Genomic DNA, 25,602 nt, shown 5'->3' on the forward strand with positions numbered 1-25,602 from the left:
GAAGTGCTGCCTGCCACGTCCACCGGGCGGCAGGGGCGGGGCTGGGACCCAGAAGCTCGGCATGGCTGACGACGCGGGTTTGGAGACCCCACTGTGTTCCGAGCAGTTCGGCTCCGGGGAGGCACAGGGCTGCCGCTCCGCCGCGGACGGGAGCCTGCAGTGGGAGGTCGGGGGCTGGCGCTGGTGGGGGCTCTCCAGGGCCTTCACGGTCAAACCCGAAGGACGAGATGCGGGCGAAGTGGGGGCACCCGGGGCCTCCTCGCCGCCCCTCTCCGGGCTCCAGGCCGTGTTCCTGCCGCAGGGCTTTCCTGATAGCGTCAGCCCGGACTACTTGCCCTACCAGCTGTGGGATTCCGTGCAGGTCAGCTCGGTCGTCTGGGGCAGGGGACAGTGCAGGCCACTCCTCCCTCCCCAGTAATGGACGGGTGACTGAGACTCGGGGGGGGGGGGGGGGTCTGACATGCCGCATACACCAAGAGCAGGAACAGATGAAGGCACTTAGACCGCCACGCTCCTACGCCCGCTTCTCACCCTACTTGTTTTCTTCTCCAGGCCTTTGCTTCCAGCCTCTCCGGCTCCCTAGCCACCCAGGCAGTCTTGCTGGGCATAGGGGTGGGGAACGCAAAAGCCACTGTTTCAGCTGCCACGGCCACCTGGCTCGTGAAAGGTGAGCTGCACTCTTGGAGCTTCACGTATTGCTGCTGTCAGCCCTGCCTTCGCTGGGCTCTTATGTGTATAGATGTATGGACTCGTGCCCCATTAGGTAGAATTCAGGCAGGTCTCCCCAGTGATTAGAGCGGTGCTTTGTAACCCAGTCTTACTTCCCACATCTGGAAGACCCTCATCCCACTCACCAGCCTAGCAGCCGCACTTCATTCCCCACACAGACTTCTGAGTCTCAATCATCTGGATCCCAAATCCCGTCGCCTCCCCTTTATCCCTATTCTCTTTGCGGAAGATTGCATAAGAATGCAATTGATTGAATAAAACTGCCAGCTGCCCAGGATAGGGGAAATTGGTGAGCTCCAGAAAAAAAAGATATAGTTGGTCCTGAGAAGGAGAGAGGAGAGCCTGGAAAGAATGGAAGGTATTGTGTGTGCTCTAGGATACCAGATGATGCTGTAAATAATAGAGTGACTATCTACTGAATGTGTACAGCTTTTAAAAAATTGTTTAAGGAAAAAAAAAGTACAGTTTGGTACCATGCCACTCAGAGAGGGAAATAGAACAGAAAAGGGAAATTGTTACATGCGCTACACGAGGCGTCCCCATGGCTTTTGCCATTGTCCTTTGTCTTTCACTCTTGCTCCCAGAGGGTATTTATTAGGCTGGTGCAAAAGTAATTGCGGGGTTTGTCATTATTACCATTAAAGGTAATGGAAAACCCGCAATTACATTTGCATCCACCTGATAAATCAGATCTAAGGAAAAGCTCTTTCCATTGGTAGCATCTGTCTGGCCACATCCCTTGTGAGCCTCTCTGGATTTTTTTGAGAAAACAAGACCCTCCTGTTTACACCTTTACCATTAAGACTGAGAAAACTGGGCCGGGCACGGTGGCTCACACCTTTAATCCTCGTACTTTGGGAGGCTGAGGCAGCCTGGGCAACATAGGAAGACCCCCATCTCTTTTTTTTTTTTTTTTTTTTTTTTTTTAAGACTCGTAGTCTCACTGTCACCCAGGCTGGAATGCAGGAGTGCAGTGGCACAATCTCAGCTCACTGCAGCCTCTTCCTCCCGGGTTCAAGTGATTCTCTTGCCTCAGCCTCCCAAGTAGCTGGGATTACAGGCATGTGCCACCCTGCCCCGCTAATTTTTTGTATTTTTAGTAGAGACAGAGTTTCACCATGTTGGCCAGGCTGGTCTCGAACTCCTGACCTCGGGTGATCCATTTGCCTCAGCTTCACAAAGTGCTGGGATTATAGGCGTGAGCCACTGCGCCCGGCTTGTTGGCCGTATTTTTGGAATGCATTTGGAGCTTGGGTCAATAGTTGCTGTTTTCATGTGATGTCACCAACATGTTGCCTATACAGATTGAATATCCCTTATCCAAAATGCTTGCAACCAGAAGTGTTTTGGACTTCGGAATTTTTTTGGGATTTTGGAATATTTTCATGTATATAATGAGATTTGCTGGGGATGAGACTCAAGTCTAAACATGAAATTTGTTTATGTTTCATATATACTTTATACACATACCTTAAAGGCAGTTTTATACTATATTTTCAATAGTGTGCATGAAACAAACTTTGTGTTCATTGATCCATCAGAAAGCAAAGATGTCACTGTCTCAGCCACACATGGACAATCTGGTTGGTTAACGTCCCCATCGTTCCTGACTCTGAATGTATATGCTACCAAGAAGCAGTCATTTTCTAATACCTATTCACACATAAGCATTTAACAGTATAAAACATGATATACCACTAATACAGTGAGAAATTGTGTGTTCAGGGTAACTAAGCAGCACAGCAGGTCACCAGAACACCTGTATCAGCTTCTGAACCATGGCAGCAGCAACAAAAATGGCAGGCTCTCAGTCTTCAGCTGTTTTGATGAAAAGGTTACTAGACACCATATTTTATTTTTTTAAGGTGAGAAGAAACATTAGAAGCCGTTGAAGGACAGGAAGCGGGTCCTCTAGGGATGAGGAAGTGTTCTGCTGGGTGGCTTTTTAAAATGTTTCCACCAGAGTCTGCCTCATCAACTGTGGTTTCTATCTTAGAAGTCTCTCTTGGATTCTATAAACTGCCTGATTTCTTGTTCTGTTGTGAATGTATGCTGCTCTAGTGCCTCAATAATCCCCTCCCACATCCTCACGGTGCTGTCTGTAGGCACTTTTTCTGTAGTATTAACAACATCCTCTTCATTGTCACTGTTACCACGATTGCCTTGATTCAGAACTGAAGGAGGCCAGCCCTTCCACAGCTGTGGGTATTTCTCATCAGGTGGGACGAGAGACTGAGAAGAGAAATAAGACACAGAGACAAAGTATAGAGAAAGAACAGTGGGCCCAGGGGACCAGCACTCAGCATGCGGAGGACCCACACCTGCACCGGTCTCTGAATTCCCTCAGTATTTACTGATTACTGTTTTCACTATCTCGGCAAGGGGAATGCGGCAGGAGAACAGGGTGATGGTGGGGAGAAGGTCAGCAGGAAAACGTGTGAGCAAAGGAATCTGTCACAAATAAGTTCAAGGGAAGGTACTGTGCCCGGATGTGCACGTAGGCCAGAATTATGCTTATCTCCACCCAAACATCTCAGTGTAGCAGAGTAGCAGAGCAGCATTGCCACCAGCATGTCTCGCCTAATCCTCCTCAGCACAGACCCTTTACAGGTGTCGGGCTAGGGGACAGTCAGGTCTTTCCCTTCCCACGAGGCGACGTCTCAGGCTATCTCAGTCGGGGGAAGCCTTGGACAATATCCAGGCTTTCTTGGGCAGAGGTCCCTGTGGCTTTCCACAGTGCATTGTGCCGCTGGTTAATCGAGAATGGAGAATGGCGATGACTTTTACCAAGCATACTGCCTGTAAACATATTGTTAACAAGGCACATCCTGCACTGCCCTAGATCCCTTAAACCTTGATTCCATACAGCACATTTCTGTGAGCACAGGGTTGGGGCTAAAGTTACAGATTAACAGCATCTCAAGGCAAAACAATTTTCTTAGTACAGATCAAAATGGAGTTTCTTATGTCCTCCTTTTCTACATAGACACAGTAACAGTCCGGTCTCTTCCTTACAAGAACAGTTTGTGCTATTTCACCATTGGATGTTTCTACTGGTGGCATCATGTCTGCACTCCCAAAAGCTGCGGGTTTTGGAGCATTTCAGATTTTAGGTTTTTGGATTAGGAATGCTTAACCTTGGCGGGGCATGGTGGCTCATCTTTGTAATCCCAGCACTGTGGGATTTGGGGACCAAGGTGGGCAGGTCAGTTGAGGTCAGATGCTCAAGACCAGCCTAGCCAACATGGTAAAACGCCATCTGTACTAAAAATACGAAGATTAGCCAGGCATGGTGGCACGTGCCTGGAATCCCAGCTACTCGGGAAGCAGCGGCAGGAAAATCACTTGAACCCAAGAAGTGGAGGTTGCATTGAACCGAGATAGTGCCACTGCACTCCAGCCTGGGCAACAGAGCAGTATCCTGTCTAAAACAAAAAAGGAACGCTAAACCTTTAGCTCAGACAAGTTATTAAGAAAAATCAAGATCACTTTAAGATATGAAAAAAAAAAAACAAAAGGCTAGGTGCAGTGGCTCACGCCTATAATCCCAGCACTTTGGGAGGCCAAGGCAGGTGGATCACTTGGGGTCAGGAGTTGGACACCACCCTGGCCAACATGGTTTAACCCCCGTCTCTGACAAAAAACTCAAAAATTGGCCAGGCGTGGTGGCAGGCACCTGTAGTCCAGCCTGGACGACAGACTGAGACCCTGTCTCAAAGAAAAAGGATGAAAAATCTACTTAAAAGACTTGTTATTGGCCAGGTGCGGTGGCTCACGCCTATGATCCCAGCACTTTGGGAGGCTGAGGCAGGTGGATCACCTGAGGTCAGGAGTTCGAGACCAGCCTGACCAACATGGAGAAACCACCCCCCCCCTCCCCGCCAACTGATAATACAAAATTAGCCGGGCATGTTTGTGTGCGCCTGTAATCCCAGCTACTCAGGAGGCTGAGGTAGGAGAATCACTTGAACCTGGTAGGCGGAGGTTGTGGTGAGCCGAGATCACGCCATTGCACTCCAGCCTGCTCAACAAGAGCGAAACTCCTTCTAAAAAAATAAATAAGGCTTGTTATTGATAGTAAAAGAAGCTCTCAATTAGGATTTTACAAGCTCATTTTCATCAAACATGGGAAATTTCTGTGCAGAGCTTCATATGAGAAACTTACTTGGAATTTTTTGATGCGATCATTTTCAGTTACCTATCAGTGGAACATGATGCTAATTGTCATGAGTAGCAATAGTAATAAAACTTGTTGCTAATATTTTGGCAGCCTACCTTAAGCCACACATTTTGTACGGTTACATGTAATATGTGTCTGTGTCTTGATCTCTGCAGCAGCCATATTAGTTAGCTGCCATTATTCATTTTTTAGATGGAAAAACGGAGACAAAAGTGTGTTTAAGTAACTTGTCCAAGGTCACTTAGGGCCATGATTTTGACCCAGGCGGACTTATTCCTGTGTTCCACTCTTAACTACCACACTCTTTTGCCAGCTAAAAATTTCAAGTGGAGCCAAGTACAATTTGTGGTCAGCTGATTCCTTATTAGGACTCAGATGTTTCTAGATCTTACAGGTTGGCCAGTTGTAAATGAGGAGGAAAAAAATGCAAGTGGGAGTTAAGTTTTCTATTCTAGTGGACAGTATTGACTCAGATGCTAGGGAGTATATATATCATTTGTCCTGTAAATGCCTCTGATGATCCATGGAAAGGTAGAATAGGCTCCCTTTCTGTCAGGTGGCCCAAGGAGGGTATACACCTGAGTGGATACAAGTGTGTAGCCAAAGGAAAGAAAAATAGAGTCTGGGTGGGCACAGTGGCTCACGCCTATAATCCCAACATTCGTGAGGCCAAGGCGGGTGGATCACCTGAGGTCAGGAGTTTGAGACCAGCCTGGCCAACATAGTGAAACCCCATCTCTACTAAAAATACAAAAATTAGCCAGGTGTGGTGGCTGGCACAATGATGATTTTGCTGAGAATATAATGTACTTGAAGGGAAGAAGTTAAAGTGAGTGATGGGAGGCCTGTAAAACCATCTTGTTGGGTGTTACTTCCAGAGTCAGGACAGAAATGGAGAAACAAAGCAGGCCAGATGACAGTAGCTTAGACCCATGCTTTCCTTCAGTGAGGTAGCCCCAGCTGATGCTGGCCGTGAGAGAGGGCAGCCCCAGTGTGGCCATGTCTTCAGGTTCTTCCAGAGAAGCTGGAAATCCATATTTTCTTGTAAAATGCCTCAATTTTATTCACCAATCTAATGGGAGCCTCAGTGAAGGGGAATGATCCCTCCCAAAGTCTCAGGATCATTGTGAAGATGAAAAGGCACAGGTATTTCAGGTGTGCACCGGAGCGCTTACTGATTTCCCTCAAGTCTAGGGTGGGCAAGCATGACTCAGTGCCCAAGAAGGCTCTGGAAAGGGGAAAATGCATCTGCTCTCAGTGGAGAATGGGAGGGCTGGCCCGTGTCGTTGCATTTATGTTTTGTGGGAAGCTCCCAGCCCTCATTCCCATAACGTAGTGTCCTTTCTCCTACATCCCCACGTCAGGGTCAGTGCCCTCAAGCTCAGACAAGTACGAATCCTCTCCCCATGGTATCTGTCCTCTCCCATGTCCACTGTATAAGTCCCTCTCAGGTGTCTCGTTCTAAGATATTCCTGCCAGGCTTAATGGGTGCTACTCTCTGTATAATGGATGGTCCAAATTGACAAACTTTTTCTGTAAAAGGCCAGATCTTAATGCTTTGCAGGCTTTATAATCTTAGTTGCAGCAACTCAGTTCTGCCATTGTCTTGCAAAAACAGCCATAGACAATCTGTAAACAAATGGACATGGCTGCATTCCAGTAATACTTTATTTCCAAAACCAGGGAGTAGAAACAGTTTACCGATCCCTGGTCTAAATCAGCGTTTTCTGTACTGATTGTTATCTGCTCTTTGGCTGGATTTTGACCCTGGAATCATCTCAGTCACTGTGGTCATGAAGTACCTGGCAGAGAGAGTTAGGTAGCCAGAAAGCATTTGTTGTGCAAACGAAGGTCCCACTGATTCCAGAGACTTCTCTTACTCTGCCCAGCCTAAGAAGGCCTGTCCCTCTGCTGTGCAACCCCAGCTGCAATTCAAATCTTTTTTTTTTTTTTTCCCCTCTGAGACTGGGTCTTGCTCTGTCATCCAGGCTGGAGTGCAGTGACATGATCATAGCTCACTGCAGCGTTGATATCCCGAGTTCAAGCCATCCTTACGCCTCAGCCTCCCAAGTAGCTGGGAATACAGGCATGCCACCATGCCTGGCTAATTTCTTTCCTACTTTTTGTAGAGATGGGGTCTTGCTGTGTTGCCCAGGCTGGTCTTGAACTCCTGGCTTCAAGCGGTCCCTGGGCCCAAACCCCCTGTAATCCCAAAGTGCTGGGATTATAGGCCTGAGCCACCATACCCAGCCCAAATCCTTTTATTTATTTATCCCATAATAACCATCTGTGAGCCAACTGCCCAGCCTAAAAGCTAGACTAGGTTAGCAATAACCTTTGAATTTCCACTTAAGATTTCCTGCTTTTTTGAATAGTTTTACTAAATAGGTAAATATTCCTAAGTGCTGTATTGTTTAGTTTTAATTTTAGAGCTTTACAAACTGTGCTGTATGTGGTCTTCATGAGTTATTTTCATGCAAGAGTTTAATAGTAGTATTCATCTATGAAAGAATGTCTCTGGGTGAATATAATAGAATTTGTGTATTCTGTCAGTCAACATTTGCATTATTACCATGTTTTTTGCTGTTATGAACAATTCTGCAAAGAACATTTCTTGTCCATGTCTCCTAGGGGACATATTGAGGAACTGCTATGTGTAGGCACTTCTGACCCCATTATGCAGCTATGACTGTCCACAACTTCTAGTACCAGACTGAGTTCCCAAAGGCAGTGACTCGGTGAATTGGCCAATTCAGTGCCAGGGTCTGTCAGGCCCCACAACTCCCACGCCTCTTCCTTGCTCCTTACCTGTGCCTTCTCTCCCCCAGATTCAACTGGCATGCTGGGCCGCATCATCTTTGCCTGGTGGAAAGGGTGAGTTTGTCTTCCCAGCCAGCAACTCTGGCAACTCTTCCCAGTGGTGGTAGTAATGATAGTCATAGTATTGCCATTAATTGTGGTTGTAAGGGTTCCATGAGATGACCTATGCAAAGTGCTTAATGCCCATGGCATCGTACATAATGGCTCAGTAAACACTAGCCACCATTAACAGCTGTAACTGTGCCCCCTGAGCCTCTGTATGCTGTCTCTAATCCTTACAGCAACTCTGTAGGATGGGATTGGATGTGTACATTTCATAAATGTGAAATACACCTGCATGAGGGAAGTTACCTGCCCAAACCATACAGCTTATAACTAGCGAGATGGGATTTGAACCTGAAGCCTGTGCTTTCCATGGTATTGGGCAGTTCACTGGGCAGAACCCTCAACCAGGCCATGTGTTCAGGATCTCATTATTGTCTGATACCTCTCCCAAGAATGTTCCCATTCCCTCCAGGAGATCTCAAACTGAGACTCGGGCCTAATGCTGCACATCGTGAGCTGGGCTGGGGCTGCAGTATCTCCTGCCACTGGGTCCCTAGAGAAGTCGTTTCCAAGTGTTTGTGCACAGGGCAGGGAGTCACTGTCTGACGAAAAGGACAGGTGAGGTAGCCATCCACGATGTTGTGTAACAGAAGTACCCTAGGCCTGGATGTCGGAGCCTGGCTCTCTTAGCCTTTTCCGCAACTCTCCATGTGATCCAGGGAAATCATATCCCCTATCAGGGCTAGTTGTCTGTAACATGCAGGGTTACACACTCAATGTGATGTTTACTAGTCCAAAATACGCTCGCTGGGTACCCTCAGTCTAAAGCAAGAAGAATGGAGAGAGGCAGAGGAACCTAGGAAGAGCCTCCCTCCAAGGACTGACAGAGGCTGGGGAGCAGCCACAACACAATCAGGGTTTTTCCTTGGTAAATCGTGAGTTCATAAGTGGGAGACACTAGGTGGTCAGTCAGTCACTGAAGGTCCTCCCAGCTAATGGTGGCATTTTAAGTAGCAGTGACCGGCTGTGGGGACAGATGTCTGTCTGGGGATGTGGGTTTTCCTGAGCTCTTCAGACTTTACTGTGGTCCAAGACTCCCCACACTGCCCATAGGATGTGTTTCTTAAGTCCAAATTACAACAACCTCTCCTCCCCAACAGGAGCAAACTGGACTGCAATGCCAAGCAGTGGAGGTGAGGAGGGGCGGGGACGGGGGAGGAGAGTCTTCCATTATGAAAGTCTCCCACCTCTGACCTCTAACCTCTGATCCCTCCCCAGGCTTTTTGCGGACATCCTCAATGACGTAGCTATGTTCCTTGAGATTATGGCTCCTGTATACCCAATTTGTTTCACCATGACCGTCTCCACCAGCAACCTGGCCAAGGTAGCCGCCTGTGGGGACACCCATCTGCCCAAGACACCTGCCTTGGTAGTGTGTGAGTTTACCTGGGCTCTGTGTTTAAGCCACGTCAAGAAGAATAAGAAAGTTCAGATGTTTCTACTCGAACCCAACCATCCTTTCTGACCCTCCTCCAGCCAGACAGCGTCTAGTGCCCCAGAAAGTGTAAGGCAATGTCCAGAGCCACAGGACTGGGGAGGGAGCTCCGAGCTGAGACCTAGAAGGGGTTGTCCAATGTTGATATTTTGGAACCAGCTTCCTTGACTTCTCTTTGGTTCTTTCAGTACAGTATTTATTGAGTGCCTACTGCATATTTGGCACAGAATGTGGGCCCCCCATCTTTGAAAGGAAACCACACATAATTGCACCAGTGTTTGTGGAATTATAGGTACAGGTATTTCAAATGAGAAATGTAGGGGCCTGCAAGAGGGTAAGGCGGGGATTCCAGCCTGGTCAGGGAGTGTAGGAAGAGCTCTCCCGAGCCTGGGTCCTGAAGATGGAGTTTAAGGTGCAGGGCGGGTGTTCCAGGCAAAAGAAACAGCACAGCTTAAGGTCTGGAGGCGAGGTGGAGATGGAGCACAGACCGCACAGTGAGCTGGGGGACACGCGGGGCTCAAGCACACTCTTCCTCATGCCGAGCTGTTGCCCGCACAACCCTTGCAGGTTGGTCTCATCCAAATGAGGACACTGAGGCCTGGCGTGGTTCAGTAAAGAGCATATCCTGTCAGAGTTAAGTCCCTGGCCCAGAGGAGAAACTCAAGAAAATGGAAGACCCATTCCAAGGCCCATGTGTCAACTTAAAATCACATTAGGGCCGTGTTTCTCCATAAGTGCTAGCATTTGGGGTGCAACGGTTCCTTGTGGTAGAGGACATTTAGCTTCCCTGGTTGCAGGCCTAAATGCTACGAGCACCCCTAAACAGGATAGGAAACCTCAGAGAAAAGCATGGCTGTAGCTGTGGACCGAGGGTTGTGCCATCTGGCTTTTGCTTCAAACTCTGCCTTTGGGACTTCAGTCTCTTCATCTGTCCAACAAGGGAATGGAACAGGGCCATGAGCTTGCCTCTTAAGACCCCTCTCTAGAGTTCCCCTCTCCACAACCTCCATCCCCAGCTGCACTAAGAGAAGCCAGCCTGGCTGTCATCCATGCTGCCGCCACCACCACTGCCACCTCCTCCTCTTCCCCCTTCCCCTTATCTGTCACCTTCAGCTGAACCTTCAGTTCTGTTATTTTTCCCTCCTCAAAATCTCCAGTCCATTCTCTCCTCCATCTTCCTGTCACCACCTCTCACTGCTGAGAGAGCACCGTTGCTTCCCAGGTAGCCTCCCTGCTGCTCCCCTCTCAGAGCAGCCCAGTGATCCTTTCAAAGAGGAAAGCAATCAGGTCACTCTGCTGCTCCATTGCTCTTAGGGAAAGACCTTCACCAGGCTTGCCAGGCTCCGCGTGGTCAGGTCCCTGCCAGCCACTTCGCCCGCACTTTGTCCCTCGTTCCTCGTCTTTGAACAGACTGTTTCCTCTGCCTGCATATTAACTTGTTTATTTATTATCTGTTGATCTATATGCTCCATGAGGGCAGGGCCTGGGTCTGACTTGTATCACAGCACCTTAGTCTATGTCTGGCATCTAAAAGAGCCCTCAGCCAGGGGCGGTGGCTCACGCCTGTAATCCCAGCACTTTGGGAGGCTCGCGTGGGAAGATCTCTTGAGCCCAGGAGTTCCAGGCCCGCCTGGGCAACACACGGAGACTCTGTCTCTATTCAAAAACTAAGGATAAATAAAAATAGTAATAAGTAAAAGAGCTTTGATGAACTCGGGATGATTGTGGGTGACCAGTGACCCTCCTTGATGAGCTTTATCCTGCGATCTCAGAGGGAGAGATCTGGGCTCCCTGGGAGGTCAGGGCCATCATTGTAGGTTTCGACAGCTTCAACTGGGGCAGGAGGAGAGTAGAGGAGTTACAGGAGGCAGATGTAAGCATGAAGCTGGAAACCAGCCTGAGCCTCCCGCCAGTAATGGGGAGGGTATAGCCAAAGCAGGAGCTGGAGGGCTGGGAGTTCTGGGCTGAGAATGATCTTTGGGCCTCCACCTTGGGGAAGGAAATTGAGCTTCTGTGAGGCCAGTCCCCAAGGTGGTAGTGGCAGGCGGGACTCCAGTTTCCTAGAACAGGACAGGGAAGTTGAGCCTAGGGGGCATCAAGGTGAGAACTAGATACCAAGGACAACATTCAGAGTTTGGCCGGAGCCAGGTTTTCTCCAGCTGGTCTGAATGCCTGTGTTACCAGGACACGTGTCTCCGCCAACCTTCTCTCTTCCCCTCCCCACCCAGTGCATTGTGAGTGTTGCGGGTGGGGCCACTCGGGCTGCCCTGACCGTGCACCAGGCTCGGAGGAACAACATGGCCGATGTGTCAGCCAAGGACAGCAGCCAGGTGAGTGCCAGAGCTGGAGGGAGGACGTGGAGTGGGGAGGGGAAGGGGAGAGAAGCCCCTGAGTGCCCTGGAGGGCCCAGGAACACACAGGAAGAAGTGTGGGTGCTCCCTGCTGACTCAAGACACCCAAGCAGGAGTAGGGGTTTGGGCTCTGGTGGCAGCAAGTCCGAGCTGATCTCAGGCCCTGCCCGCCACCTGTGTGGCTGAGAGCAAGCCCTCAGCCTTGCCCTCTCCAGACCCCACCATGCAAGCTGGATGTTCTGATCACATGAGGCCCCACATGCCAAGGCAATTGGCAAGTCAGAGGTACTCAGCACATGGGGTTGCTGGGTCACTGGCTGGGGCTTCCACTCAGCAGTTTAGCAGGCCTGCTGGCTCAGCCCCACTACCCACCCCAGGGAGCCTGGAATTGGGGTAGGGACACCCCTAAGGCTAAACTCTGCATGGATTAGACCTCTACAAACCCATGCTGAGTGCTTACGTGCACTGCATCACTTAACTCTCACGCCTGTCATCCTGGCACTTTGGGAGGCCAAGATGGGAGGATCACTTGAGGCCAGGAGTTTGAAACCAGCCTGGGCAACCCAGCGAGACCCCATCTCTACATAATATGTAAAAGAAACTTTAGCTAGGTGTGGTGGTGCACACCTCTAGTCCCAGCCTTGAGCTCAGGAGGTGGAGGCTGCGGTGAGCTATGATCACCCCACTGCACTCCAGCCCAGGTGACAGAGCAAGACCCTGTCTCAAAAACAAACAAACTCTCACACCAACCCTTTGAGGTAGGTACTACTTCATCCGTAGTTTACAGATGAGGAAATTAAGGCCCAGGGAAGTCCCAGAAGTGTGAGATGGTTTTCTTTGACACTGAAGCAATTTAGAAACTGCTGTTCTATGCATTCCTACTTTCTGGCCTTCTCTTCCATTGTTTGGCTCAATAATCTTAACCCAAGCTAATATTTACTAAGCCCTAACCATGTGCCAAGTATTTCATTTCTGGGAACTCTTTAAATTCTCACAGTGGGCATGTGCAGTAAATGCTCACAGTTGCCTTAGTACAGATGAAGAAATAAAGCATGGAGAGGTCCCATCTCCCTGGGGACCCCTGGGGAAGTCCCTTCTCTCAGGACGCTCGGGCTCATTCCACCCATTGTCTCTTCTGAACCTAAGTCCACAGGCTGTTAAGGAGCAAGAAGGAAGCACAGCACAGGCCCCTCACCACAGGACTCCCAGCTCCATGCCTGGTGTCCCTCTCCTGTTCTCTCGCTGGCCCCCAGCCCTCCCCCTAACCCCAAGCCGTTTTTCCCAAGACCCCAGGGCTTCCTCAGTCCACAGAGCCAGGGATGTATCCAGAACTAACCTAGGAATGTGTCAGTCCCGCAGCAGACCCCAGCTTTCTGCCGATGCAGCTTTTCTGTCACTGGATGTGGCCGCTGGAAATGACTCTTCCCACCTGGGAGGGAGGAGCTCCTGAACTCCCCAGGTCCCTGATTCCCAGTTTCCTGCCACACCCACAGCTTTTATTCCCACAGCATACGCCTTTTCCAGGAGGGCAGAGTGAGAACAGCTCTCCAGTCTCGGGTCCTCTGTGTGCCAGGACCAGCCCTCCCTGGGAGCCCAGTAGTCAGGGGCACCAATCCAGACTCTTCCCTCATGATGAGTTGGGGGCAGGTAGCCTGGGGTCCCTTCCCCTAGGGTGATCTCAATCCAGCCATCAGAGTGTTCTCCTAACATTGATACACAAGGGAAGAGGTGTGGGTCTTGTTCCTTTTCTTCCCGGATGGTTCCTTGACCCCTTTGCAAATTTATCTGCCAGTTATTGCATACCAAAGGAGCTTGGTGGGAGGGGAGCAGTCAACTTTTTAAAATCAGTAAACAGAAGTTATTCCAGCTCATGCCTGTTATCCCAGCACTTGGGAAGCTGAGGTGGGGATTGCTTGAGCCCGGGAGTTCAAGATCAGCCTGGGCAATATAGCAAGACCCATCTTTACCAAAAAATGCAGTAATAATTAGTGGAGGCGTGGTGGTAGGATCACTTGAGCTCAGGAGTTTGAGGTGGCTATGAGTTATGATTGCACCACTGCACTCCAGCCTGGGTGACACAGCGAGACCCTAGCTCTTTAAAAAAAAAAAAAAAAAAAAAAAACACATTAGTGAGTGCCTGAGTGTGGGTCTATTCTGGTGACTTGCAAGACAAAGAAGATGTGTTCAAGGGTATTCCAAGGGCACCTACCTGGGCAAAAAAGCAACTGATAAACATATATGTATTTAGACAGGGTATCACTGTGTCTCCCAGGCTGGAGTACAGTGGTGCAATCATGGCTTAATTTTTTTTTTCTTTTTTGGAGACAGTCTTGCTCTGTTGCCCAGGCTGGAGTGAAGTGGCGTGATCTCAGCTCACTGCAACCTCCACCTCCCGGGCTCGAGCAGTTCAGCCTCCTGAGTAGCTGGGACTACAGGCACACGCCACCATACCCGGCTAGTTTTTTGTATTTTTACAAAAGTACAATGGGTCTCACCATGTTGCCCAGGCTGGTCTTGAACTCCTGAGCTCAGGGAATCTGCCCACCTCGACCTCCCAGATTGCTAGGATTACAGGCGCGAGCCACTATGCCCCACCAAATTTTTAATATTTTTGTAGAAATAGAGTCCCACTATGTTGCCCAGTCTGGTCTCAAGCTCCTGGACTCAAGTGATCTGCCCACCTCAGCCTCCCAAAGTGCTGGTGCTACAGGTGTGAGCCACCTCAAGCTGGCATCTTTTAAATGACATTTCACCCACCAAAAACTAAAAATTTACCCACATTGCAGTAGGGAGCCCTGGGAGGTTGTGGAGCAGGGAGGATGGGGTAAAAGGCACTCAGGGGTACTCAGTCTGGCCTGGAGGGGCACCTTCCAACTCCTACTCCCTCTGCCATTTTCCAGGAGACGCTGGTGAACCTGGCGGGGCTCTTGGTCAGCCTCCTGATGCTCCCTCTGGTTTCAGGTTGCCCTGGGTAAGCCGGAAACAGGGTGGGCAGGAGAGCCCCAGCTGGGCCTCTGCCCACTTCGGCTACCTCACTCTCTCACCCCAGCTTCAGCCTTGGATGTTTCTTCTTCCTCACTGCCCTCCACATCTATGCCAACTACCGCGCGGTCCGAGCCCTGGTCATGGAGACCTTGAACGAAGGCCGGCTCCGGCTGGTCCTGAAGCACTACCTTCAGAGGGGAGAGGTACTTGACCCAACTGCAGCCAATCGCATGGAGCCGCTGTGGACAGGTGACCCTGCCCCTGGTCTCGGGTCCTGTGTCTCAGCCTCTCCCACTGCCTAGGCGTCCTGACCCCAGCTTCCCACAGGTTTCTGGCCAGCTCCGTCTCTATCCCTGGGGGTCCCCTTACACCGCTTGGTCTCCAGGTGAGTGGCCTAGCATCTCCCGCTCATCACCACCGCCACCCACACTCCCCGTACACACCCCTCACTCTGATTACACACTGGCCTCCCTGGCAAGGCCCCACCACTCTGTCCTGGGTTCTTCATTGCTGCTGAACAGATGTGGGGTTGGTGTGGGTGTATGAGGAAGGAAAGGGTGTATAACATGAAGCAGATGTAAGAGATGTGTTCGATGGGTGAAGGAAGGATGGGCAGATGGGGAAGTTGGATGACGATACAGGAAGAAGGGATGGATTTGGTGTGTGTGGGTAATGGCTGAGGGAGAGAGGAAGCGAGGGAACCTGAGTGAAGCCTGGATCGTTTCAGTTCATTGTGGGTGGCTGTTCAGTGGCTGGTTGGGCATGCCTGCCTGCCTTTGCTGTCCTCCACCCCCACTGCACTGTCCTCTCCCCCACAGTGTCTTTGAGCTGCAGCAGCTGGTTGAGGGGCACCAAGAACCCTACCTTCTCTGCTGGGACCAGTCACGAAGTGAGTGTGCCTCATTCTCCCAGCCTAAAACACACCCTCCCGGGTCAGCCTCTCATTCCTCCAACCCAGGTCCCCAAGTTCTGGGCAGTTTGGAGGCTGCCTGTTCTGGGGGTTGCTCTAGACTGTTCAAATTACAGCTGCAATGCCCCAGTGAAATTCACTTCACCGCTTTGTAAAACGGAGCTAACAGTACCTGCCTTATTCCTTGCGGTGTTTTTATGAGGATCAAATAATGTGACTGTAAAGCTACATTGCAGCACTCTTAGGAAGGCTATGACCTTTGCTGTCCCTGGGAAACCACCCTTCTCTCCATCCTGGGTTCCTCTTGGGTAAACAAGTCCTTGAGTGTGCTGGTCTGCTGGTTGAGTGTGAAAAGGCGCTTATTCTTACTAGCCATTAAAGAAATGCAAAAGAGACCCAGCCCAGTGAGCTGCTGTGAAATTGTATTTGGAAATTGGTCAGTTTGGCCCGAACATTGGGGAGCAACAGGAGATGAATTGGAAAGGAAGGGGTGAGGTGCTGGCCTTCCATGCCAGGCCAAGGTCTCAGGGCAGACAGGGGAAGCAGGGTGATGGGATAGAAGGGGTTTGGGAGGTGGCCCTTCCCTGATACCAGTCTGTCTCTGGGTCCCTCCAGACCAGGTACAGGTAGTTCTGAACCAGAAGGCAGGCCCCAAGAACATCCTAAGGGCCGCCACACATGGGCTGATGCTTGGGGCCCTGCAGGGAGATGGACCCCTTCCAGCAGAGCTGGAGGAGCTGAGGAACCGGGTGCAGGCAGGTAAGTGCCTCACGATCTAGACTGCTGATGCCTCAGGGTGGGGAGGAGAGAGGACAAACTCTGTCCTGCTGGAGGACACAGAGCTTCTGGTTCTGCACCCCCATACCCAGGTCCTAAGAAAGAGAGCTGGGTCATCGTCAAGGAGACACACCAAGTGTTGGACATGCTGTTCCCAAAGTTCTTGAAAGGTAACATCCCTCAGCCCATGGCTGCTTGGCCCCTGAAGCCTTGTCCCTGGGGGCCCCACCTTCTGCCACTCCCACGCTTCCACCTGAAAGGTAAAAGACTTGGGTTCTTGGGCCTGGTGCAGAATTATCGGCTCACACCGATAATTCTAGTGCCTTGGGAGGCCTAAGTGGGCAGATTGCTTGAGACCCTGCCTGGGCAACGTGGCAAAACCTTGTCTCTACAAAAAAAATACAAAAATTAGCCAGGTATGGTTCTGCTCTTGTGGTTGCAGCTACTCAGGAGGCTGAGGTGGGAGGATCACCTGAACTGGGGGAGGTCGAGGCTACAGTGAGCCATGATTGTACCAGCCTGGGTGACAGAGCAAGACCCTCTCTCAAAAAAAAAAAAAAAAAAAACTGCCGGGCACAGTGGCTCACACCTGTAATCCCAGCACTTTGGGAGGCCAAGGCAGGCAGGTACTTGAGCTCAGGAGTTCAAGGCCAGCCTGGGCAACATGATGAAACCCTGTCTCTACCAAAAATATAAAAAAATTAGCTGTGCATGGTGATGCACGCCTGTGGGACTGTCAGGAGGCTGAGATGGGAGGATCACTTGAGCCTAGGAGGCAGAGGTTGCAGTGAGCCCAGATTGTGCCACTGTACCCCAGCCTGGGTGACAGAGACCCCATCTCAAAAAAAAAAAAAAAAAGATGGGTTCTCCCTGCAATCCTGTTTGGGACTCAGTTTCCCTGTTTATAGGACTGAGAGCTTAGAATGGTCTTTGAAGTGGTATCAGTGTAGACAGTCTGTGTAATCCCAGTTGACATGTAGAAAATGGGAGGCTGGAGCGGGGAGGCCCTCACACTGGCTGATGAGGACGTTTTGTCTGGCACCTGTTCCATCCCAGCGCTCTTCTGTGTGCCATTTCAATGAATTCTTGCTGCAGCCAGGTGTGGTTTCAGCCCCATTTTATGCCATACTCACCGAGCAGAGGCAGTGGGAGCCCCAGTATGCACAAACCCTGCACCCAGCCTGTGCCTCTCCTTACCCTTGTCCCCAGCATTCCCAGCAGCACCCCATGATCTCTCCCCAGGACTGCAAGATGCCGGCTGGAAGACCGAGAAGCACCAGCTAGAGGTGGATGAGTGGAGGGCCACATGGATTCTGTCTCCCGAAAAGAAGGTCTTGTGAGCAGCCCAGATGGAGGCCCAAGCCCAGGGCAGGAACCTGGAGCAAGGACACTTTGGCCACAGCGGGACATGGGGAAAGGCAGCTTTATTTTTCCTTAGGGCAACTGCAGCAGGTGGGCCACGCCCTCATGGGAAGTGACTGCCAATCAGATGCAGTGGGCCCCAGGCAGAGGAAGGCCGGGAGAAGGGGAGCCAGGACCTTGTCACCCCACTGCTCCTTCCCCTTTTCTGAGGAGCACTGCAGGCTCCTCACCCCCACTTCCTGTGAGGCTGTGGCTTATGGTGTCCAACACAGTTGGTCTTAGGCATAGAAGCCCCAGAGGAACACGGCCACTGCCATCATGAGCAGGGCATTGAGGTTGACCACACGGGCCCAGCTCGGGTCCTCGCTGATGTCCTCCAGCCGCCTGGCTGCTGCCGCTGCCTCCTCCTGGGTAAGGGGCGGAGGACTGCCCACCCCACCTCTGCTCATTCCACAAAACCAGAGCAGGCACTGGTGGAAGAGGCTTGGTGCCGGGGCCTGGGGCTCTGAGGGAAATTGAGGCCCTGCAGTTAGTTTGCGGGAACTCAGCTCCTCCAGCCCCACCTCCCGGCATGGTGCCCTACCATTCATCTCCATGGCACGCTCTGGGCACCCATTCTGTACAGGGAGTGAGGAGCCTTCCTGCTCATCAGCATCCAGGTCCTCCCGTTCCTCCTTGCTGTGCCGGAGACTGAAGACCAGGCGGTGGAGCTGGGGAGGGTGGGAGCACGGACGAGGTGGGAGTTCTGTCCCCCGACGCCCGGCCCTAAAGTCTCTTGCACACCAGCTCATCACTGCCTGCCCTACCCACCTCTGTCCAGTCTACGCACCCAGCCCAGGCTCAACTCATGCCAACTCCACCCTACATGGCTGCCCTGTGCCCTCGGGATAAACCCCGAACCCCTGAGCTTGTGTTTAAAGCCGTTGGCCTTGCTCCCCCAGCTTTATCAGCTCAGGTCTGTCTATACCCACATGGTAGCGCTTGTGACACTGGCCTGGCAGTCCTGCTCACAGTGTTCTGTGCCTGTGTGCTCCCACCCTTTCCTCCTGCTGCTGAGGAATCCCGGGCATTCTTCCACACCCAGATCTCTTGTCCTGTCCTCACCCCACCCTGCCACCATCAGCCCTGCCTGGAGCCACCTGCCCTTTGGCAACAAAACCAAACCTTTTTGTGGGCATTCAAGATGGTATTGTGCCCCACTAGTCAGATCCTGTGTTTTGAGTCCCAAAGGCCATGCCAAGGATTGGCTTTGGGAGGCTTTAATCACCAACCCATCAACATCAAGCCTCCTCCAGGCGGGTTCAAATAAATGTATTTAAATAAAAATTCTTGCTCTGCAATTGCATCTGCAGCTGGACCCCCAGCCCATTCCCAACCCTCAGTCTAGAAATTCAGGTGCTCCCCGCTGGGCACTCCAGGAAGCAGAGGGCAGGTGCTGTGTCCCACAGTGCTTGCTTGGGGCACCCGGCCACTCACGTGCTTGCAGGGGATGGGTGCGGTGCACAGGGAGACCATGAGGGTGAGGAGGCCGGAGCAGAAGAACAGCACGATGGCGAAGTAGAGGTAGTGCACGCCGCAGAGGAAAGCCGGGCACGCCGAGGGCTGCACACAGCTGCCTGAGCCGAAGGAGAACTCGGGAATCAGGCGTGCCAGGCCCATCAGCAGGCCCCCGATGAGTCCCCAGAAGGCGCCCTGCGAAGGAAACAGGTCAGCCTGCTCAGGATGTGCAAGCCCAGCCTTGCCGTCACCATGCGCTTGCGGCTCACCTGCTCATTAACGCGCGGCACAAAGAGCGCCAGCACGAAGACGGCGGACACGGGCGGTGCCAGGTAGCTGGAGACTGCCTGGATGTAATCGAAGAGCTGCCCGCCCTGCGCCGCCTGCACCACGGGAAGCCAGGCCACCGATACTACCACGATGAACACCACCCAGAGCCTGCGGCGGAGCCCGTCGGATCGAACCCGGACCCTGGGCTCCCCTGCAGGTGCGCAAGCCCCCGCCCCGGGCTGATCCGTTGGGGAGGAGGGGAGCCCAGGCCGCACCGTCCCACCAGCAGTAGCTCGCGGTCGCTGGCGCGTGGCCGCAGGCGCGTGTAGATGTCCATGGTGAAGAGCGTGCTGCTGCTGTTGAAGATGGAGGCCAGCGAGGACATGAGCGCGGCCAGCATGACCGCCAGCATGAGTCCGCGCAGACCTGCGGGCCGACGGCAGCCGTGAGGCTGGGGCCACTGGGGGTCCAGGGCGGCTGCAGCTGCGCGAGGGACGACCCCTCCCAGCAGCGGGCTCCGCAGCGAGCTTGCGCCTGTGGCCTGGGGCCGCCCTCACCGTTGGGCATGAGCTTCACGACGAGCCGCGGGTAGGCGATGTTGGAGCAGCCCACCTCCGTGCCGCACACGCGCCTGCACACCTCAGGCACCACGCACGCCACCTCGTCTGCCAGAGAGAGGCCACCGCGCGGCTAGGACGGGGCCTGGTCTGGGAATCCCAGGAGGTGGGGACTGGGAATCCCAGCAGAGGAGGCGTGCGACCCCCGGAGGGAGGCGGGACTCCGCGCCCAAACTCCCGAGTGTTAGGAGGGTGACGGAACTGGGCGACGGGCGCCCGGTCGCTGGCACAGGAAAGGGGCGGGGCAGGGACGCGGACGTTACCTGGGTACAGAATGCGGCTGATCATGCCTGGCATGACCATGAGAAACATAGGCGTCAGCTTCAGGTACCCACACAGGATGCAGCCCGCCTTGATGTGGGTCAGGCTTTTCCCGGCCAGGCAGCGCTGCACGATGACCTACGGGAGCGGCGTTCAGCTGCCCGCGTGCGGGCCTCCCCTTGGCTCCGCCCCGCGCCACGTTCCGCTCTAATATGTGCCCCGCCTCTGGCTCGTGAGTGCCCCAAGTTCAGCTGCACGCTTGGAGCAGATGGAGCCTTCCGTCTGGTTTAGCACCAACCTGAGGGGTTCCCTCCCCTCAGACCGCGCCTTAGACCGTTGTGAGGAAGGCGGGGAGGGACTCAGGCTCCGCCCGTCTCGGCTCCGCCCCGGCCTCACTGCAGGCGCAGCCCTATACTCGCACCTGGTCGCTGCACCAGTACCAGCCCGAGACGATCGTGAGTCCCAGGAGCAGCGCGGGCCACGGCAGATCCCCGGTCACGGGGTGCCGGAGCAGGTGGTAGGAGTCGGGCCGGGGTCGATAGCAGAAGCTGGAGACGTTTCCCACGGCTGGATCCTGGGACACCGTCAGCGAAGTCGCTGCTCCCAGGTATTTGTCGAAGAGACCCGAATACCCGCCCACCTCGTGGAAGGCTGCCGGGCAAGGCCGTCAGGGGACCCTCCTTAGGACCCTCAGACCGGAGACGCGCAACGGCCCCGCGCGCAGGCCGAGAGCTCCGCGACCAAGCCCTCCGCGCCCCTCCCTGGTAGGCGAGCCCCTACCGTAACCCATGAGGATGCAGGCGCCCCCGAGAATGACGAAGGTCTGTACCGTGTCCGTGTACATCAGCGCGGCCAGCCCTCCTGCAACAGGCCGAGGTCAGGGGACAGCCCAGCTGTTTGTGTTACAGGCTGGCCTTAGCAATAAGGCGTCTTTGTGGGAATTTGAAAGAGTTCCCCTTCCTGGAGAATAAATTTCAAAACGATAGCCTATTCTCGGGGCTCATGCACGCAGGCACCAACAAGCAGGGCTTGGCGGGCAGAGTGTGGCTGAGTTTTAGGGCCAGGCGCCCACTTGCAGGACCCCCACTAGCAGCCCCCTCTAGGCCCCAGTTTTGTTTGTTTTTGTTTTTGTTTTTGAGTTGGAGTCTTGCCCTGTTGCCCAGGCTGGAGTGCAATGGTGGATCTCAGCTCACTGCAACCTCCGCCTCCCCGGTTCAAGCAATTCTCCTGCCTCAGCCTCCCGAGTAGCTGGGATTACAGGCGCGGGCCACCACGTCCAGCCAATTTTTTGTATCTTTAGTAGAGATGGGGTTTCACCATGTTGGCCAGGCTGGTCTCAAACTCCTGACCGTGTAATCCGCCCGCCTCGGCCTCCCAAAGTGCTGGGATTACAGGCGTGAGCCACCACTCCCAGCCGGCCCCAGTTTTTTCTGTGTCATCATAGGAGAGGATGATTCTCTAAGGTCCAATACTCAGTTACGTTCCTTCTGGAGGTGGGTCCCCTCAAGAGGGCCTTGGCACCAAGCCCTGCCTACTCTGGTCCGCATCTGACCTCAGGCCCCACCCCAGGTCCCTCTGAACCACACTGGGTTTGGCCAGAGATCTTGGAGACTCATCAGGCGCGCTCTCCCAGGTGTTCAAGGCAGGCAAGAGCTGCTAAATCTTCCTTTTCTCATAGTCCTCACTCAAGCCCAGCATGGCTTTCTCTCTCTGAACTTCCAGTCAAAATCCAAGAGACAGTGGAAAGAGAGGAAGCCTTTGCTCTCCAAAGATTTAGTTCCTTCTCCTGCTTGGACCACACCACACTTCCAGACCTCTCCAGCTTGCTTTCCTCTGGCAGCTCCCTAAACCCTGGCCACAGCTGGCAGCAGTGTCCCAGGCCCACTCCCTTTCCTAAGCCCCTGCTCGCACCTGTCACTGTGTAAATCATGGTGATGCCCAGAAGCGCGATGACGGAGGCGTAGATGTTCCAGCCCAGAGCCTGCTGGATGAATACAGCTCCGGAGAACATGTCCACCTTGGGGGAGGAGCAAGTGCCAGGTCAGGACCCAGGGTAGTGTCCCCAGCCCACCTCCTGCCCAGGCCATGCCCTACTAGCCTCAAAGCTTCCCTCCATTTTTCCAGGTCCCAGCACTGTGGCTGGTGCCCCGGAGACATTCATTGCAGGCTCTGCCTCCATCATCATAACCCTCGCAGTGGTTTCTCCTAGGTCTCACGTCCTCCAGGGTTCTCTAGAGACCCCACTCGAGCCCCGCCCTTCCAGGGCCCAATTGCGTCCACCACAGGCACTCACTGAGATCTTGGTGAAGATGTACAGGAAAAGGGAGAGCACAGACAGGTAGAGGCGGATGCGGCGGCCACCGAAGCGCTTGCGCAGGTACTGTGGCATCGTGATGACCCCCGCTGTCAGGTACACGGGTGCAAACAGCCAGCCCAGAAGCAGCACCACGAAGAGCGCCTACGGGTGGCAGTACTGCCGCTGAGGGTGGCTTGCCCCCATCCCTGAGGATCTGACCTCTTTGTGAAGGTGCTACTCCAAGCAAGTGGCCCTGGGAAGGGCCACATCTGGGGCCCAGAGGACAACTGCAGGTGATGGCCCCGGGGCCCTGGGCACCAAGGAACAGAGCTGACACCCTTCTGGGCTCTTAACTGGAGCCCTCCTTTTCTCCCCAGGCTATCACTTCTGGCCCGTTTTTCCCAATGTTGTCCCTATGATCATCTAGATATGAACCCCAGCATAGACCCCTCAGACTGACCTGAGCCAAAGCCACCCAAACCTTGTGTCCCTCAAGGATCAGCTCAGCAGTCTTCTCCTCCAGGAAGCTCTGAGCTCAAAGCCCAATCTCCCCTACAACAGGAGCCTTAGTCCCAGAGCTTTGTCCCTGCTCCTCACTTCTGCAAAGGGCTTTAACTTGGCCCCGAGTTCCTCACAGACCACAGCTTCAGAGCACATTTGAGCAGGTGCTTCCCTGGCTTTGAGGCTGCTCACCCCACTCAGAGAGGAATAAATGGAAGCTCCCAGAGGCAGTGGCTGGTGCAGACTGGCTCACATGGCAAGTCAGGAGCAGGACCGACAGTGGTCACCCCTGCACCCCTCTGCTTCCTGGCTGGATGTATGACCTCCACTCCCAGCCCAGCCACACCCCGCAGTTGGGAAGTCCCACTGCCAGTCTCATTCCCCCTTTCCTGGAGTTTCCCCAAGGTGTGACCCTTCCAGGTGTTCTCACTGGGGGTGGGGTTATTGGAAAAAAGAGGGCCTCACATTCCACTCGAATCCAGCAACAGCCAAGCCACTTGCAGCGCCAGTCCCTGCCAGGCCCACAAAGTGGCCACTGCCGATGTTGCTGGCGAAGAGAGAGGCCCCAACCTGGGTGGCCAGAGGAGGGAGTGAGCAGGGCTGCTTCTCCAGGCCCCTCCCGTTCCCGGCCCAGCCCGTCTCACCGGCCACCACACCATGCTTCGTCCTGCCAGGAAGTAGCCGCCCACAGTGCCTCTGTTGGTTCTGCACATGGACTGGGAGACAGAGGCGGGGGAGACCTGGGTTTGGGGCACAGCCTTGGACGTCATCAGCCACCTCAACACATTCCTCAGCCTTGTTTCTGGCTGAAGATTAACGAGCCAAGCTTCCCTGATCGTTTGCACTCCCACACCCAACTCCTCCCAAACACTCAGGGCAACCCAGGCTCTAATCCCAGTGTCCAATTCCCCAAGTTTTTTCATGTATTTTTTCTTTTTCTTTCTTTTTTTTTTTTTTTTTTTCATTTTTTGAGACAGAGTCTTGCTCTTGTTGCCCAGGCTGGAGTGCAGTGCTGTGATCTCGGCTCACTGCAACCTCCACCTCCCAGGTTCAAGCAATTCTCATGCCTCAGCCTCCAAAGTAGCTGGGATTATAGGCACCCACCACTACACCCAGCTATGTGTGTGTGTGTGTGTGTGTGTGTGTGTGTGTGTGTGTGTGTGTGTGTGTGTGTGTGTGTTTGTATTTTAGTAGAGACAGGGTTTCACGATGTTGGCCAGGCTGGTCTTGAACTCCTGGCCTCAAGCAATTCAGCTGCCTCGGCCTCCCAAAGTACAGAAGCATGAACCACCGCACCCAGCCCCACATCTGTCTTTCTTTTTAGAGACAAGCTCTCGCTCTGTCTCCTAGGCTGGAGTGCAGTGACGTGATCATAGCTCACTGCAGCCTTGAACTCCTGGGCTCAAGCAATCTTCCCACCTTGGCCTCCGAGTAGTTGTGACTACAGGCACACACACCACCATGCCTGACTAATTTTTCCTTTCTTTCTTTCTTTTCTTTTTTCTTTTTAAGAAACAAGGTCTCATCCAGGCACAGTGGCTCACACCTGTAATCCCAGCACTTTGGGAGGCAGAGGCAGAAGGATTGCTTGAGCCTAAGAGTTCAAGACTAGGCTGGGCAACATGGTGAGACCCCTCTCTATTTAAAAGTAAATAATTTTTTAAATACTTTTTTAAATAAAAAAGAGATGTGGTGTCACCATGTTGGCCAGTCTGGTCTCAAACTCCTGGCCTCAGTGATCCCCCTGCCTTGGCCTCCCAAAGTGCTGGGATTACAGGTATGAGCCACTAGTCCCATCCCAACTCCCCAGGATTTATTGTGTGTGGATTTAGCTTGACCTTCCTGGGGGCCTTGAATATTTTCTGCTGGTCAGCCACAATGTGGCCAGGGGAATGAGACCCCATTTAGAATGTTGACCCTGATGAAAATCCATGGACCCCTTTAGCTAGCACAGTCCCAAAGTGGGAAGACAAGGAAGGAATGTTGTCTGGGCCTCCCTGAGAACCTCCAAAGACCTGCTTGCCCCCAGGCCTAGGTTTCTCCTTCAAAGATCCAAGCATCATTCTCCCACCTAGGGTCCCCCGAGACTTTTCCCCCAGGCCCCCGAAGCCAGCAGCCACCAGCAGCACACCCCCCAACTTCTTACCCACAAGCCAACGCCAATGACCAGCAGAAAATATGAGGCAATGACTAGGATGTCAGCAGGATTGTCAATCAGGGCCCTCTGGGCCCCCAGCTCTGGTGCCGAGCCTGCCTCCATTCTCCCCAGGATCTGCCCCATCCGGGAACCAGCCCCTGGATTCCCCCAGGGGAAGGATTAATGGTTACCTCAGGGGCACTGAGCCGACAAGTCCCCCAGGTCTCGTTCCCGCTCCCCAGCTTTGTTTAGCTGAATCAGGTCATATCAAGGCTGAAGGCTGGTCCTGGGGAGCTGGCCCCTTCCAAGTTCAAGAGCACTCCTTCCTGGGCCTTAGCCTCCGCCCTCTCCCCTGTGCTGCAGGCTCAA

General features: G+C 53.2%; 2 protein-coding genes across 4 annotated transcripts; one reads left to right on the plus strand and one right to left on the minus strand.

The window, feature by feature from the left end:
* Positions 1-18,980, plus strand: RUSF1 (RUS family member 1). Of its 2 annotated transcripts, none has more exons than XM_055298160.2 (13): positions 1-361; positions 553-667; positions 7,738-7,783; positions 8,935-8,967; positions 9,053-9,158; positions 11,498-11,599; positions 14,521-14,591; positions 14,670-14,854; positions 14,933-14,990; positions 15,424-15,494; positions 16,131-16,274; positions 16,385-16,462; positions 17,535-18,980. In XM_055298160.2, exons 1-13 carry the CDS (start codon positions 62-64, stop codon positions 17,630-17,632), a joined length of 1,407 nt encoding a protein of 468 aa, XP_055154135.1. In that variant the 5' UTR covers positions 1-61; the 3' UTR covers positions 17,633-18,980. The 2 variants fall into 2 exon arrangements, with proteins under 2 accessions (XP_055154135.1, XP_063468847.1); XM_063612777.1 differs by having other exon boundaries at positions 11-361; positions 14,676-14,854.
* On the minus strand, positions 17,700-25,421 carry SLC5A2 (solute carrier family 5 member 2). Of its 2 annotated transcripts, XM_055298159.2 has the most exons (14): positions 25,243-25,421; positions 23,741-23,812; positions 23,562-23,666; positions 22,593-22,757; positions 22,211-22,316; positions 21,080-21,160; positions 20,721-20,950; positions 20,302-20,437; positions 19,979-20,086; positions 19,697-19,847; positions 19,421-19,589; positions 19,131-19,346; positions 18,238-18,364; positions 17,700-18,159 (listed from the first exon to the last, which is right to left on the minus strand). In XM_055298159.2, exons 1-14 carry the CDS (start codon positions 25,375-25,377, stop codon positions 17,933-17,935), a joined length of 2,028 nt encoding a protein of 675 aa, XP_055154134.1. In that variant the 5' UTR covers positions 25,378-25,421; the 3' UTR covers positions 17,700-17,932. The 2 variants fall into 2 exon arrangements, with proteins under 2 accessions (XP_055154134.1, XP_055154132.1); XM_055298157.2 differs by having other exon boundaries at positions 17,700-18,364; positions 25,243-25,406.
* Positions 25,422-25,602: the final 181 nt, after the last annotated feature.

Source organism: Symphalangus syndactylus, chromosome 11 (assembly GCF_028878055.3).
Source record: "Symphalangus syndactylus isolate Jambi chromosome 11, NHGRI_mSymSyn1-v2.1_pri, whole genome shotgun sequence".
NCBI lineage: Eukaryota > Metazoa > Chordata > Mammalia > Primates > Hylobatidae > Symphalangus > Symphalangus syndactylus.

Excerpts from the sequence above, each read along its gene's own strand:
- SLC5A2 (XM_055298157.2), bottom strand. The coding sequence starts at position 25,377 with ATGGGGCAGATCCTGGGGAGAATGGAGGCAGGCTCGGCACCAGAGCTG. Across the intron at positions 19,848-19,978 it reads CGTGAAGCTCATGCCCAACG|GTCTGCGCGGACTCATGCTG; the intron begins GTGAGGGCGGCC and ends GTCGGCCCGCAG. Across the intron at positions 18,365-19,130 it reads CACCCATCCCCTGCAAGCAC|CTCCACCGCCTGGTCTTCAG; the intron begins GTGAGTGGCCGG and ends CACCCTCCCCAG.
- RUSF1 (XM_055298160.2), top strand. The coding sequence starts at position 62 with ATGGCTGACGACGCGGGTTTGGAGACCCCACTGTGTTCCGAGCAGTTC. Across the intron at positions 362-552 it reads AGCTGTGGGATTCCGTGCAG|GCCTTTGCTTCCAGCCTCTC; the intron begins GTCAGCTCGGTC and ends TTTCTTCTCCAG. Across the intron at positions 14,592-14,669 it reads CTGGTTTCAGGTTGCCCTGG|CTTCAGCCTTGGATGTTTCT; the intron begins GTAAGCCGGAAA and ends CTCTCACCCCAG.